General features: G+C 42.3%; 1 protein-coding gene across 2 annotated transcripts in view; it reads left to right on the top strand.

The window, feature by feature from the left end:
- Positions 1-3,903: 3,903 nt before the first annotated feature.
- NFE2L2 (NFE2 like bZIP transcription factor 2) overlaps positions 3,904-13,328 on the top strand; it is a 28,112-nt gene continuing 18,687 nt past the window's right edge. The window contains exon 1 of one of the 2 annotated variants that reach the window (XM_063400445.1): positions 3,904-4,059. In XM_063400445.1, coding sequence (XP_063256515.1) covers positions 4,033-4,059 — 27 coding nt within the window. In that variant the 5' untranslated portion in view covers positions 3,904-4,032. Of the gene's footprint in view, positions 4,060-4,182; positions 4,379-13,328 lie in introns of those variants that run through there. The other variant, XM_063400446.1, reaches the window with a different exon arrangement.

The raw sequence follows: 13,328 nt of genomic DNA on the forward strand, positions 1-13,328 counted from the left end.
CCCAAGAAACAGAGAAAATCATGACACTGTGCAAGCACTGCTCAGCAATAGCTAAAACATCCCTGTGTTATCTTTTATCTGTTTTAACACATTGTTCTCAAGCATTTTTCAACTTGAAATTGATTTCTAAGGTTAAGTCATCAAGCTATAACAAGACAGAAGCTCTGACAATCACACATTCAAATCATTTCAATGCCAGCTTATACTACAGGATGAGACAAGTACCAGCAGAAGATCAACTGCTTCTGACCCCTCTGAGTCAAATTTAAAGCTGAACTTTCTTCAGGAAGATTAGGGGTGTATATTCTACTTACTCATATTCCTGTACAAGGTCTTACCACTTCCTGTACTTCCACGATTCCGAGGAAGGAAATCATAACCAACAGTTAATGCCTGGGATGTGGGCAAAGGTTGTAGGCATATGGTAACTGTTTCCCTAGTCCTAGAGACAGGGTCGTCTTCATGAAGACATGAAAGAACCATGAAAGAACCAGTGCTGTACTTCACATTGTGTGTTGACCTCATCTCCCTTTTAGATGGTCAGGGTTAGGGAAGATGAATTCCAGCCATGGTGGCTGTAAACATCCCATCCTGTGCCAATTAGCAAGCAGGGATCTGTGGTCCATCTCATGACTCTGTGGTGTAAGAGGGGAACAGAACTTGTGTCACATGTGATGCTAATCCCAGGCTGTTTGGTTTACATTTCATGCAGAGATCTCTGTAAAATAGAGGATGTCTTCCTACCACTAACTGAAAAATAGACGTTGCTTCACTGATTCCTTTTATCAGTGTTTTTCCAGGGATATCACAGGGACTGATTTTAAAACAAAATTTTTTATTAAAAATGTAACATCAAAAAAGTCAAAATCCCATATCCTCCGAGTCACTTCTCATTGCAGTTTCAGTCAAAAGAGTCACTGGTTGAAAGGTCAGAAATTCAGTGGCTGAAGCTGACTTGGCAAGTCAGGATTTGTCTCCAACATTTTTCAGAGGTTTGAAAGTTATTATTTCAACAGATATTTTCTTACATTGCCCTTTAATCTGAAGCAAGTTTTTTAAAAGTTTGTTTTTCAGCAGTAGGTGGCACTATCAAGTTTCACAGATATTGTAATATAAATTAATATAAAATTCTAGGCACATAAATTATTTTAAAGAGAACATGAAAATATATCAGAAGAAATTCTGATTATAAAACAAATATTTTTCTAAATATTCCAATTGAGAAAAAGTCTAATGCAATAATAGGAATGAGAATGACTAATATCAAAATAGGTAACATGTAACATTTAAAATATGTGTCATAGAAAGTTCTCAATCCTCCTTGTAAAGTACCACCTTGAGTTGTTCTTGAATATACTACGTCAGCTACTTTAAATTTCCCAGAAATTGTATGTATCTTATTTGCATATAAAATGTAATACTGCAATTATTAGTGTCCATACATCTCAAATAACTTATGTGCTTTTTGTAAGGTAAATTAATGTATACAAACAGGAATATGGCAAATGGAAAAAGCATTAGGATTTTTCTTTTGTGGTTCAAAAGTTTATACTTAACAAACAGAGACTAAAAACACTACACGTAGGGCCAGATTCCTCCATGCGTACTATATGGAGATGTTACTATATCCCAAATAAACTCCAGGATTAAAAAGGTGCAATGTTAACTGAAAACATTTTCTTCAAAACTTTACTATATAAAAATCTATAAAGGGCAACTCACAAACAAATCTGTGTTTCCAGGTATTCCAGATTGTCTGATGACAGAAAATAACCGTATCACAAAAGCACTGCGGGTACTTTGTTTCAGAAGCTCCCAACGCCATGCACCTCATTCCTCAGCAGTGTACAGCAGGGTTAATCCAGTGCAATGCAGCATTTTCATTAAACTGGTTTTTGGATGACTGCCTTCTCATTAGAAATGAAGTGCTGGTCTGCCTGAGCACAAGGAGTGAAGATAAGGAAAGGAGAAAAGAAATTAAGTAAGGAACACAAATGAAATATATAGTCAATGCTTTTATCTGCCTGACCAGAATGTGTCCTTGCCATTTTTTTTCACCCCAGGCTCCAAGCAAGCTTCTTGGCTCTGCACTGTTTCTGCATAACGATACAACCTATGCCAATGCCTAAGATTCACACTTTCTTTTGTTTTCTATTAAATAAAGCATGTAAAAAAGACACTTTTATAGCTTCACAGCATTTTTTCATGAACTGACATTGTGTATTACTCCTTTTGTGCTAACACGGTCTGCTTACTCTTCTTTTATGATACCAAAAACATCAAAAGCTGGTACTTAATAAAAACGTAATTTATAAGGATCTGGCAGCAGCTGCATTCAAAAGGTTTTTTAACTTGCAACAGCCTGCTTCAGTTTCTCCAGAATTTTCAACAAGAGTCCTTCTCACTGAATTCACTTGGGTTCACTTTCGGACCTCAGAATAAAGTGGTACTACAAAAATAATATGCAGGGATATAGTTTAAATTTTGCTGTTTGTTTTCCATTACAAATGATTCATTGTCACCTTGCACTCTACCTCCATGGAATTGAAGCCATAGCATCGTAAGAGCTACTTCAATGTACCTAATTCATACAGCACCTCTCCTGCTTAGACCTCCACAATGTGCTTAGTGGCTCCATGGACCTGCTTTAACTAAACTTTCATTGTAAGGGAAGTGCTTCCAATACATCTTGTACAGTTATCAAATATGCATATAAGAAATCTATTTAAATTACAGGTTCTTATTCCTTCCAAGGGATATATCAATTTCACATAATTACAGCAAGCGTTATCTTTGGGTAGACACACAGCTGCAACGTGAAGGTGCAAAGAACTTTTAAATTATTAGAGATGTATCGAATTTATACACTTGTGCTATTTTTTAAGTTGTAAAGTCGCAGTCTTGTACCCTGAAGGGCAAACGTGAAAATGAGATCTTCACCCTGGCTCTGTTTAAATGGCACCAACAGCCCAGCAGCTGTGCATACGCAAAGCAGGGTCTGAGAGAAGCTCAGCACAGCTTCACAGAAGCAAAACACCCACAAAGCAACAGGGAGATTTATCAGGTTAAGAGTGTCCTCATTCCACATTATTTGGTTGAAGTAGTGATTGAAAGTAGTCTCAGGAATGGGCCTAAGGAGTGACCAAAGGATCATCTGAAGGGTACATCCTGTCATATACTCTCAGCCAGGCTATACACAATGGCAGCATGTGTATACTACCTTTTCAAAGAAGTATTCAGTGCCCTGAATCGTTTAACTGTATGACTTCCAAGGGGAGTTCAGCCTGCTCTCCGAGTAATGTAATTCCCCGTACAACGACAGGTGCTTTACGATAAGGCACTGCACTACTTTGGTAACTGTGACACGTGTAAGGAAGGATGCCAGCCTGTCTGCGCTAAAGCGTTCCCCGACTTTTAGGCACGTGTTTTGTTACTCCTGAGGAGCAGATGTGTGTTGCACATTAAACAGCCGCAAAAGGCTGATACAATGGTATCAGACTAGTACCACTGCCGCTCCGAGGGGAACCTCGCCCGGAGCTACCAATTCCAGACACTCTGTGCGTGCCAACCCGATCTCCCGGTGCCTGCTCCGGCTGGATCGATGGCTCGTTCGGGGCTGTTCCCGGGGCTCTGCCGTCCTTCCGCGCTGCCCGCAGGTTGCCGGCGGCGCTCCCTGCTCCAGCGCCGAGCTGCCCGGCCCGGCCCGGCCCGGAGCGGGGCCGCTCCTGCCCTCACCGCCCACCCCCGGAGCGCCGGCTGCCCAGGGCGCGGGGCAGCGGCAGCGGTGAGCGGGCCCGGCGTGGCCGGCACGGCCGGAGCCGCTGCCGGGAAAGCCGCCGCCTCCGCGGGTCCCGCGGGCGCTGAGTGGCTGCGCGGCCGGGCCGGGGCGGAGCGCGGGGGCGGCCGCCGTCCCGGCGCGGCCCCGTCCCCAAACAGCGCCGAGAGAAGCGGCGGGCGGTGCCGGTGCCGGTGCCGGTGCCGGTGCCGGTGCCGGTGCCGGTGCCGGTGCCGGTGCCGAGCCCGGCCCGCGCCATGGAGGCGGAGGCGGCCGGCGCGCAGGTGAGGGCAGGCCCGGCCGGCGGGCGAGGGGCGGGGCGCCCGTCACGCGCGCGCGGAGCACGTGGCGCGGGCCCGCCCCCCGGAACGTGCTGAGTCACGGTAGGGGCGGGGCCGCGCCGCCCGCGGGGCGGGCCGGGGTCAGCCGGGGCCGCCCGCAGCCGCCGCCCGCAGCTGGAGAGCGCGGGCAGGGCCGGGCAGGGCCAGGGGCCGGAGCCGCCCCCGAGGGAGCGGCCGGGGAGGCGCCGGAGGGGCTGCCCGAGCCGGTGCAGCCTCGAGTCGCTGCCCCCGGCGGGCCCGAGCGCTACCGCTTCGCACTCGGGTGAGTTACCCCCGCTTTCCGCTGCTGCCGTCCGGGCCCGCTCCCCGCGCTGTCCCGGCGCGGTCCGGGTTCGCCTTCGGGTCCGGATCAGCCTCGCACACGCAAACCCGCGGAGCCCGAGCCGGGGCTGCCCCCGGCAGCGCGTTGGGCACAGCTCGGTCCGGCCGGGGCGGCCTCTGCCGGGGCAGTGTCCCGGAGCCTCAGAGGTGTCGTGGTTTGTACTCATGTGCTGGGGAGCCTCTTCTCTCGAAGCCTGGGGAAGTTCAGTACTGCTGTGTGGCAAACTAGCTGCACAAGAGCTGCGTGAATAACTGGAAACATAATTGAACTCTATTATAAATTTATATTATTGTGTTTTTCTTGGGTGTCTGAATAGAAGCGTATTCTTATCAACAAAATGCTAGGTTTAAAGAAGTAATACTTAAAACTTGTTCTGGAGCTGCTTTAATTCTTTTCATACTGCTAAATTAGGACTCAAGTGTTCTGATGCTCTTCTAGTGTGTGTCAGGATAATATACGCTATGCAGTAGAGCTTCTTCTAACCTTGTCCATGCTCTAGGATATAGAAGCGTGTGCTTCCTGCAGGTGCTATCCCTTCCGCAGCGTTGGATGTACCTTTCCCTGTCACTGGACAGTTCCTTTCTGGTCTTGGGCTGCTCGTAACACTGCTCGGCTCATCTGGTTTTGTAGCCCTGGGCAGCACCGTCATGACCTCCACCTTGCCTGCCCTCAGTTTGTTGGCAAATACGGCAACAGCGATCACTGTCTTGGCCTGTGCTACATAAGCACCCTGTGAATTTGGTTTTGCCTATATTATCCAGGCACTTTTGGTCTCATTCCTCAGGTACTCTTAACAAACCAATTCCTGCGGACATGGTTTCATATGGTTTCATACCTTCCCCAATCCACTGTGACTTGTCTTCCAGAAACCTCACTTTGGTTACTCATTTGCCTGCTTTTAGAACCTCTTTACTAAGCCACCTGTTGCACTTTTCCTGGCTGAGCTTGGCAGCTGCTGCTTTCTTCTCTTGCAGACCTAGCCTGGAAAGGGAGTGTGTTTTTCAGATAGCGACTTATCTTTGACATATAGTCCTAAATGTATTCATTAAGTAGAAAATTCACATACCCTGTACCATAAGGTGTTCACTCAGAATGAACAGGGGGCAACACAAGCTGCATTTAGCCTCTCAGATTTTGCAAGGCAGCAGATGGGAAGGGTGTTCTTGCTGTCCATGTGCCTGGTAGCAGTGGTCATAGCAGTAAAGGTGAGTGGTAAGGATTGATCCAACTCCTTAACTGGAATGTAAAATCTCCACCTTTCACCTACACACTTCTGGGGGAGATAGCAGAGCTATTGCCTACAATATTCCTATAAAAAGTATTCCCTTTTTGTACCTTTCTGCCTGGAAAAAGGATGCATCTCTGTGCACAGAGGTAAAATGGTATGTTGCCTACATGGACCTCAAACCATCCAAGAAAAAAGATTGCAGTCGAACAAGTGGTCTGGATGTTCCAAATCACACTTGAAAATGCAGGACTTAGCTTTTCTTTTCCATAAATGTGAAGTTATTGAAATGGTTTCTTGTAACCTTGTAAAAAAGCTCAACAAGCCCTTTAGTTACTAAATTTTGGGCCTCACAACCAAAGGGCAAAAAGAATTCCCTCTTCAACACAAATAATGACACTGTTGCACTAGGTTGCAAGTAAGACTAATTGCAGTAACTGGCAAAACCAAGTAGACAAATAATTGAGTGTGCATGCAAGTGTATCTGTTAGGTTTTTTTACCTAGAAAGCTGTCCTGAAGAGTCTCCAGCTCAATTAGTGTGATCTCTTCAGCACAGAGGGCTTTAATGAGGAATTACACATACTTTTCTTTTTCTTGACCTGCCACATGAAATCATCGGGTGGGTTTATTTTTATTTTCTAACAGTGTCTCATTTCCACATGAGGGTAGATTCTGGGGGAAAGTCAAACACTCAGGGCTGGCAGCAAGTCTTTGCTTTTTGGGTTGTTGGGGTTTTTTTGTGTTGTGTTTGGGGTTTTTTTTGTTTTGTTTTTTGTTTTGTGTGGTTTTTTTTTTTTTGGTGGTTTTTTTGTGGTTTTTTTTTTTTTTTTTTTTTAGTTTCTTGATAATGAGATGTAATAACCTTATTGAGTAGGAATATCTGATCAGTATATCTGTAGATATGTCTATTCATGTATCTATGTGGATAAAATTCAGAAATGCCCATATATCTGAATGTATTGTTATCTGTTAAAATGGAGGATAAGTTTGGAGGAAGTAGATGAGAGAGTATCACAAGCACTTCCTTAAGTAAAAATGCATTTATTTTGACATTCCCAGTAGTTCTGTGCTCATCTTGATATTGAGCTGTATTGGTAGAGCTTTCTTTCCTTCAAAACTCACAAAATAAGATCTTTCAGTGTAGCATGTTTGGCTGAAATGAATGTAGCTGATCTTGTCAATCCATTCAGAACAGCTAATTGGATATTGTTATTAGTAAATAAATATGCATCATATGAATCCTGTTCTGTAGCATGTCTTTAAAATGTGCCAAGAATTTACAGTTGTATTGGAAACTGGGGGAAGAGCAAGTTCATTGACTCAGAAAATGTACCTGACTTGAAGAAATTAATTTTTAGCACTCAGAGTTGGAGAAGAGATAGGCTTTGAAAGTTTATTTGGAAATGTTTGAAAGAGACCAAACTGGAATAGAAAAGAACATTCATTGTAAGCAGGAGGCAGCTGGATGTTCTTGTGTGCTTTAAAGAAGCTGAGATGTTTTTATAGGACTGTGTGGGCGGTTAGGAAGGTTTGTGTTCACTTCCCAGTAATGTTCATGGGCAAGAATAAATTTGCTTTCTGTCTGTTACTTTATTCTTTTTCTTTTTTAATTGAAAAAATGGAGCTGTCATAATACTCATCCTGAATGAGAATGCTGTGGGTTATGTATAACCCTGAAAGACAAAGAAATTGTTGAAAATTATTATTGTATCTATTGTTGCACCTGAATACTGTTTTGATTTCTTTTGCTTTCTTTACCTCTTAAATTTGCAAAGCCGAAAAATACCTGTTTGATAAGTACTGCTACTTCCGTGATCCTGACTGAAATGAATGTAGCATCTTGAACATACTTATTTTGTTAAAAACATGTCAGATACCTTTGTGGAGTGTGCAGGGCTTTTTGAGGTGATGTTGAGGAATATCAGAAGTGCAAGGACCCAAGTGAAGTATTTGTTCTGAGTAAAATCAGTTCATACTATTCCTTAGTAGAGTTTTTCATACATAGTTGTAAAATTTTGTTGTATTTGTTCTTCAGTAGAACTAAGAAAACTCAAAGCAGCGAAATCTGTTGGAGTTTGCCACTGAGAAGTTTTGGAATGCAGTGGACTTTATAAGGAGAATGAAAATAGCCAATTGCAGGCTCGGAAAAGGGTGAACTTGAGGGAGAAAGAGAAAATAGAGAAAGTGCAGATGAAGATGGCAGTAAATGATGCCATGTGTACCCATACCTGTAACACTGGGGGTGTGACTCATTGCAAAGAAGAAATCAGTTTGATTTTTGTATCTTGAGCACTGCTTCTTTCTGGTTTTTTTTCTCTTTGCAATTATAAAGATTAGCTTTAAAATTACCAAACCATTCACTAAATTTAGGCCAATTTGTGTGAGTGTGACATATTTCCAATGATTGTCTTGGCCGAGGCCAGTGCAGTACAAGTTCAGGCAGTAACCCATTGGCATGAATTAAATATTAATCCCCTGCTGATTGAGTTGCAGCCAGCAAGACGTCCTGCAAAGTCTCTAGGTTAATCACCTGGTTAAAGTTTGCTTTGGCCTCCATCTCATTCCAGCCCTAAGTAACCTATTATTTTAATGTAGCACATTCCTAGAAAACTTGAAAGGTTTGAAGTCTGTTCAGTTTTCTGATCCAGTGTATTATACCAAAGTTGGACTCTGTGCCACAGAACGCCGCTTTAGGTGAAGGGGAAAGAATATGACACGTTGGTCGGCTCAGTCTTTTTCAGCAATAAACTGATTTAATTGGTTTTGAAAGCCCTTCATTTGCTACCTCTGCAAGTCTTTCAGTATGACCAATGAGGAGTCAGGAGGAGGAGCTGGAAGTGGCTTTGAATCTGTGTTACCCAGGGGTGACTGATAGACAGTGAAGCGCAATGCCGCTCAGGGTTGCTCAACTGCAATGCTTTTATGGCATATTCCTTTCATTAAGGTAAACAATTAAACCAGCGGTGAGAACTGAAGGCGGCAGTGCTTCTTGTGGTGGGTAAAACTGCTGAAAGCTGTGGAAGGCTTATCTGGAGCAGATACTGGCAAATGCATTCAATTAAAGATAGGCATTGTGTACTTTAGCTTTTCTACCCAGTAACTGCGTTCTGTACGGGAAAAAGCAAAGCTAGTGACAATCACGTATTAATTGGCAGTAACAAGAATTTAATTATCTTAGAGCACTTAAGTTTTTCTAAAATAAAAGAGCGGTGTTACTGCTCTGTGCAGCACAGTAGTGAAACAATCAGAGTGACACCTATTTTTCTGTTTCTGTGAATTTTCGATATATATTTCTTATTTTTTCTTTACTATTCTTTAAAATAAGGAAATAAAAATAAATATCCCTCATTATATTATCTTGTTTTAATATTACTTTAGTTTTACTTTGACATGTGTATGCCAACAGTGGCCCTTTCAAATGGAAGCAAGGTCTCTAAGAACCATACATTTAAATTAAGTATTAATTTGGCACCATACATTTAAATTAAATATTAATTTGAGTAACCAAGCAGTCTGTAACAACATCTAGTACAGATAAAAGTGTTTAATTATTGGACTGCTTTGGAGAGGAGCATTTGTCTTTATCTTATGATCTCCTGGTTTTTATCTTTTGCCATTTTGAATTCTTGGTGAAATATTTTCTGTTTTCTTTAAGTGACACATTGATTTTTCAGTGTCATGTCTCAATGCATTTGCTTTGTATTCACCTCGTAATTTGTATGTTAATATTCACTTCAGAATTCCCTTTAAAATACTTAGATGTTTTGAGATGTTATTCTGGAGATCTTGAAAAGCTATTAGGAAATAAAAGAGTGTTAATAACTCAAAGTTAAGTTAGCATTTTGCTACCAGCAGAGTATAAGTGCTGCTCAGTAGTATATTATTAAACCCTAGCACAAGTTCTAATTGGCACAGCTGTAGTGGAATGGGCATAGCTTAGAAATAATACTTACATGGCTGCAATTCATGCACTACAGGTAAAGCTGAAGGGTTTTTTAATATGTCAGTTCAGATTTCTAATTTTGGCCTGATTAGCTGCAGTTTTTAGACTGGGAAGAAGGAATATAAAACTGTTTGTTTAGGCAAAGTTAATTGGAAGGTACTGTAAATGACTGTTAATGTTTTCTATCTTTAAATGTAAACTACACCATTTCATAAGGTGTGTCTTAGCTGTGGATGCTGTTGCAGTACTGAGGGAGTTGAAACCCCTCAGCCTTGTACATGGCTTACAGTTAATTTAGCCTAACTTCTGCAGTATTATTATTAGCAATCTAGTTTAAAAAGAGAAGGGAAAGGGAAAGAAAGTTCCTTTAAGATTGAAGTTGCAGCAACAAAGTTATGTAAGATCAGTTTGAACCCATCTCTTTAAAACCTTTTAAGGAAGTATCTTATGTATTGCTATGAAATGTAAAGATATGAACTTTTCCCTCCATGGCCCCACTTCTGCCTTGCAGTTTCAAAGTTTTATTGCTGTTTGCTGTATTGATTTTACGTGCTGTCTCTTTTAAGTATAACAAAAAATTCCACTCCTGGAGACAGCTTGCGAAACAAAGTTTGCATACTCGGGAAATTGACTCAGGAGGAGCTTAGTTGATAGTGTGCCTGTAAGAGGAGGTTTGGTTTATGATTAAGGGTGTGTCTATTTGCTGTGTTTGAAAATTAATACCTACGAAATGTTAAAGCAGTGACTTTTCAACAGCTGAGTTACGTGAAAAGTTACTATGGCTCTGATTTGCTTCCTGCTCAGATCATCACCACCATTTTGCTGTAAAATACAAAATGATAAAAAGATCATGGGGGGTTTGTTTGTTTGAAACCTTGTGGTAAAATGAGTATCTTCCTACTTATTGCTGTAATTAGAGTGGAGAAATCCCTGTGCTGCCTGGGGGCTCCCCATTCAGCATTCCCCAGCCGCAGTGGTGGGTGCAGTGTGCCCCTCGCAGTGCTGCCCCGTGTGAGAGGGCCAGCTCCAGTGTCTGCTCTGCAGCTGCCACATGGGCACGGCCACCTCACCCTTTCTTCCTGCCGCCTGCAGGGGCTGTGTGCTTGAGTTCCATGCTGTTGGGCAAGGAGGCTGAACTGGCTTCTACATCAGGGTATTTCCAGTCAGACTGTGTGCAGTTATGTGACCAGATGACGCGTTCCACAGTCAGCTGGGGAGCAGAACAATGCACAAGAGAGGATGGCAGGGAGGAGTGGGTGGCTCTGAAGGCTGGTACAGCTCAGCTCAGGAGGGGAAGATTTTCAGATGCTTCATGGCTGGAAGGAGAACATGGAGACTGTAGCAGCAGAGGTCATCCAAAGCCTGTCAGTGGGGGTATTCCCCCCAGTTTGTGACACTAATGCTTGACTTCACCGCTGTCACAGGAGGAGTCACTGATAAGTCTGCACCAGCACAGATAAAATAGTCCTGAAGTGTCCTTGGTACAAGTGTACAACAGGCCCTGGTGCAATCTGCTGTGAATTACTTGACATGAGATGCATGGACCTGTTATCTGTTTTATGACACAGAATTATATTCACACTTGGCTTTGTTTCTACTGTAGATGGGTCTTGAGCAGATCTGTGTCAGCTGAGGAATTTCTGGAAGATTGGCCTGCTGATATTTGTAAAATAAACCTGAGTAAACTTTTGAAACGAGTAGGATTTAAGATGCCAAAGGATGAAAATAGAAGTAAGTTGGTAACAAAAATGGTGCTATTAAAATAGCATAATATGAAAACCAGAACTTATATTTGAATCTAAATTGTTATTTCTGACAGCTGGTCTTCCAAATTATTTAAATCTAATTATTTGGCTATGGAAATGCACACTATATTAATGTGCCTTATAGCTGTGTAACAGCTGTAACAGGTTGTAAGAGAGAATTACAGCACAGTGACTTCTGATACTGTACTTTCTATTTTGGTTTTAGTATTTGAACTAGAATGTTATCAGGTTAATTCTTCAACTGCTATGACTTGTTGTGACTCAGTGAAATGTTGTAGTGCCATGGAATGTTTTCTGGCTTGATTTATAATCCTTTATCATGGACCACTTCAGGAGTCTAGTCTGTGCTGACCACTCTTGGGAATCTTTGCTCAGCTGACAGCTAGTGTGTACATCTCTAAACATCTTTCATCTCTCAAAGTTTCTTTTTGTTTGCAAAGTGGAGAATGGAAGCCATTTAACATAAAACTGTTAATGGAGTTCTTCAGATTATTCTGAAACACTGTCACTAAGGTCAGACCCATAGAATTATTTTAAATGCAAAATGAAGCTTGGGATGAGAGCTTTTAATAAAATGGGCTATGAGTCTACTCCAAGGGGACAGACATGGAAGAAGCCCCAAGGAAAGTGGTGGGCAGTGGAGGCTCTTGTTTTGGATGGAAGGATAGTTACTGATGGTTGGGTTTTGCAGTTTTGTTGCTCTTTTGAAGAAAATTACCATTACTTTGGCCAGAGGTATAAAACCACTTACCTGCTTTGGTTTATGCCTTGGAAGATGAGTTAGATCCTTTTGCTTTCAGAATTTATAAGTTGAAAAGTGATGGCTGGAATGCACCACACAGAGCTTTAGTTTTCTACCCAGTTATTATTCACTTCCTCAGTGGGTTTACCTTTTTTAAGCAAAAGCTGTCATTGTGGACAGAAATGATAAATTGACATGAAATGATAAATGCCCAACTTGTTGGCCCTTACTGAGCTTTCTGATTTAGTTGTTTAACTTTGCAGGACCTTCATATGAAGAGATTACTGAAGCCTTTGTGGAGGCTGATTTACAGAGGCTTGCTTTTTGCAGATAAATGTTTGAATTACAAGTACTTAAGAAGATGAGTAAAATCTATCCTTGCTTCGTTATATGGAAGGATAATTCATGTATCTTGGTGTGGCTAGAGAAAAGGAAGAGGCTACAGGAACTCTTTTCATGCAAATTAAATAATGATTTCTATGATGTTTTGTGTAAATTTAGGCAGAGTGTTCTTGGTCAACAGTGCACAGTTGAATGGTATTATTATTGACTGAAGTATGTCACTAATGAAGGCTGTTCACAGTGTCAAATTAAGTTCACAGTGCCATTTAACCATGAATTACTCTTTTGGAAAGATATTGCCAGCACAGCTAAAACCTGCCCCTCTGGGTATCCCTTTCTCAAACCTGTTATGATTCTGTACAGCCCAGCAGTGAGCAGTTGAATAGCAATATATTTTTGGCCTCTTTTCTGGGTTTGGTTTCTTTTCCCCTTGCAGAAACTAAATAATAAGTGTATTAGAAGTTGAATACTCAAAAAAGAAACACCCTGCCCCTGCTTGTTTAGTGAGAACTGTGCTGTGACTGAACCCCCAGCACGGTCTGTATGGGTTATGTATGTGAACAGGGCATGATAATTGCAGGACTGACTCACAAAGGTGTTTTACACCTGTGCCCCATGTGCAGTGGGAACTGTGTGCCTGTGTGCTCTGCCAGATGTGGGCACATCTGGAGCAAACACTGTTCCCTGCACTATAACCCTCTTCTTAAGCTTTTAGTCTGAAGACAGTTCTCCTGGCTGATGAGGTGTTTGTATGGAATGTCCCTGCTGCAGCCACGGTAGCTGCCTGTGTTTCTGAGAGAGAGCTGCTGGCAGGACACTGGGTGAACCTCTTTGCTCTCAAACTCCCTCAGGCACTCCAGCTGCTTGTCAC

Source organism: Prinia subflava, chromosome 6 (assembly GCF_021018805.1).
Source record: "Prinia subflava isolate CZ2003 ecotype Zambia chromosome 6, Cam_Psub_1.2, whole genome shotgun sequence".
In the NCBI taxonomy this organism is placed as follows: domain Eukaryota; kingdom Metazoa; phylum Chordata; class Aves; order Passeriformes; family Cisticolidae; genus Prinia; species Prinia subflava.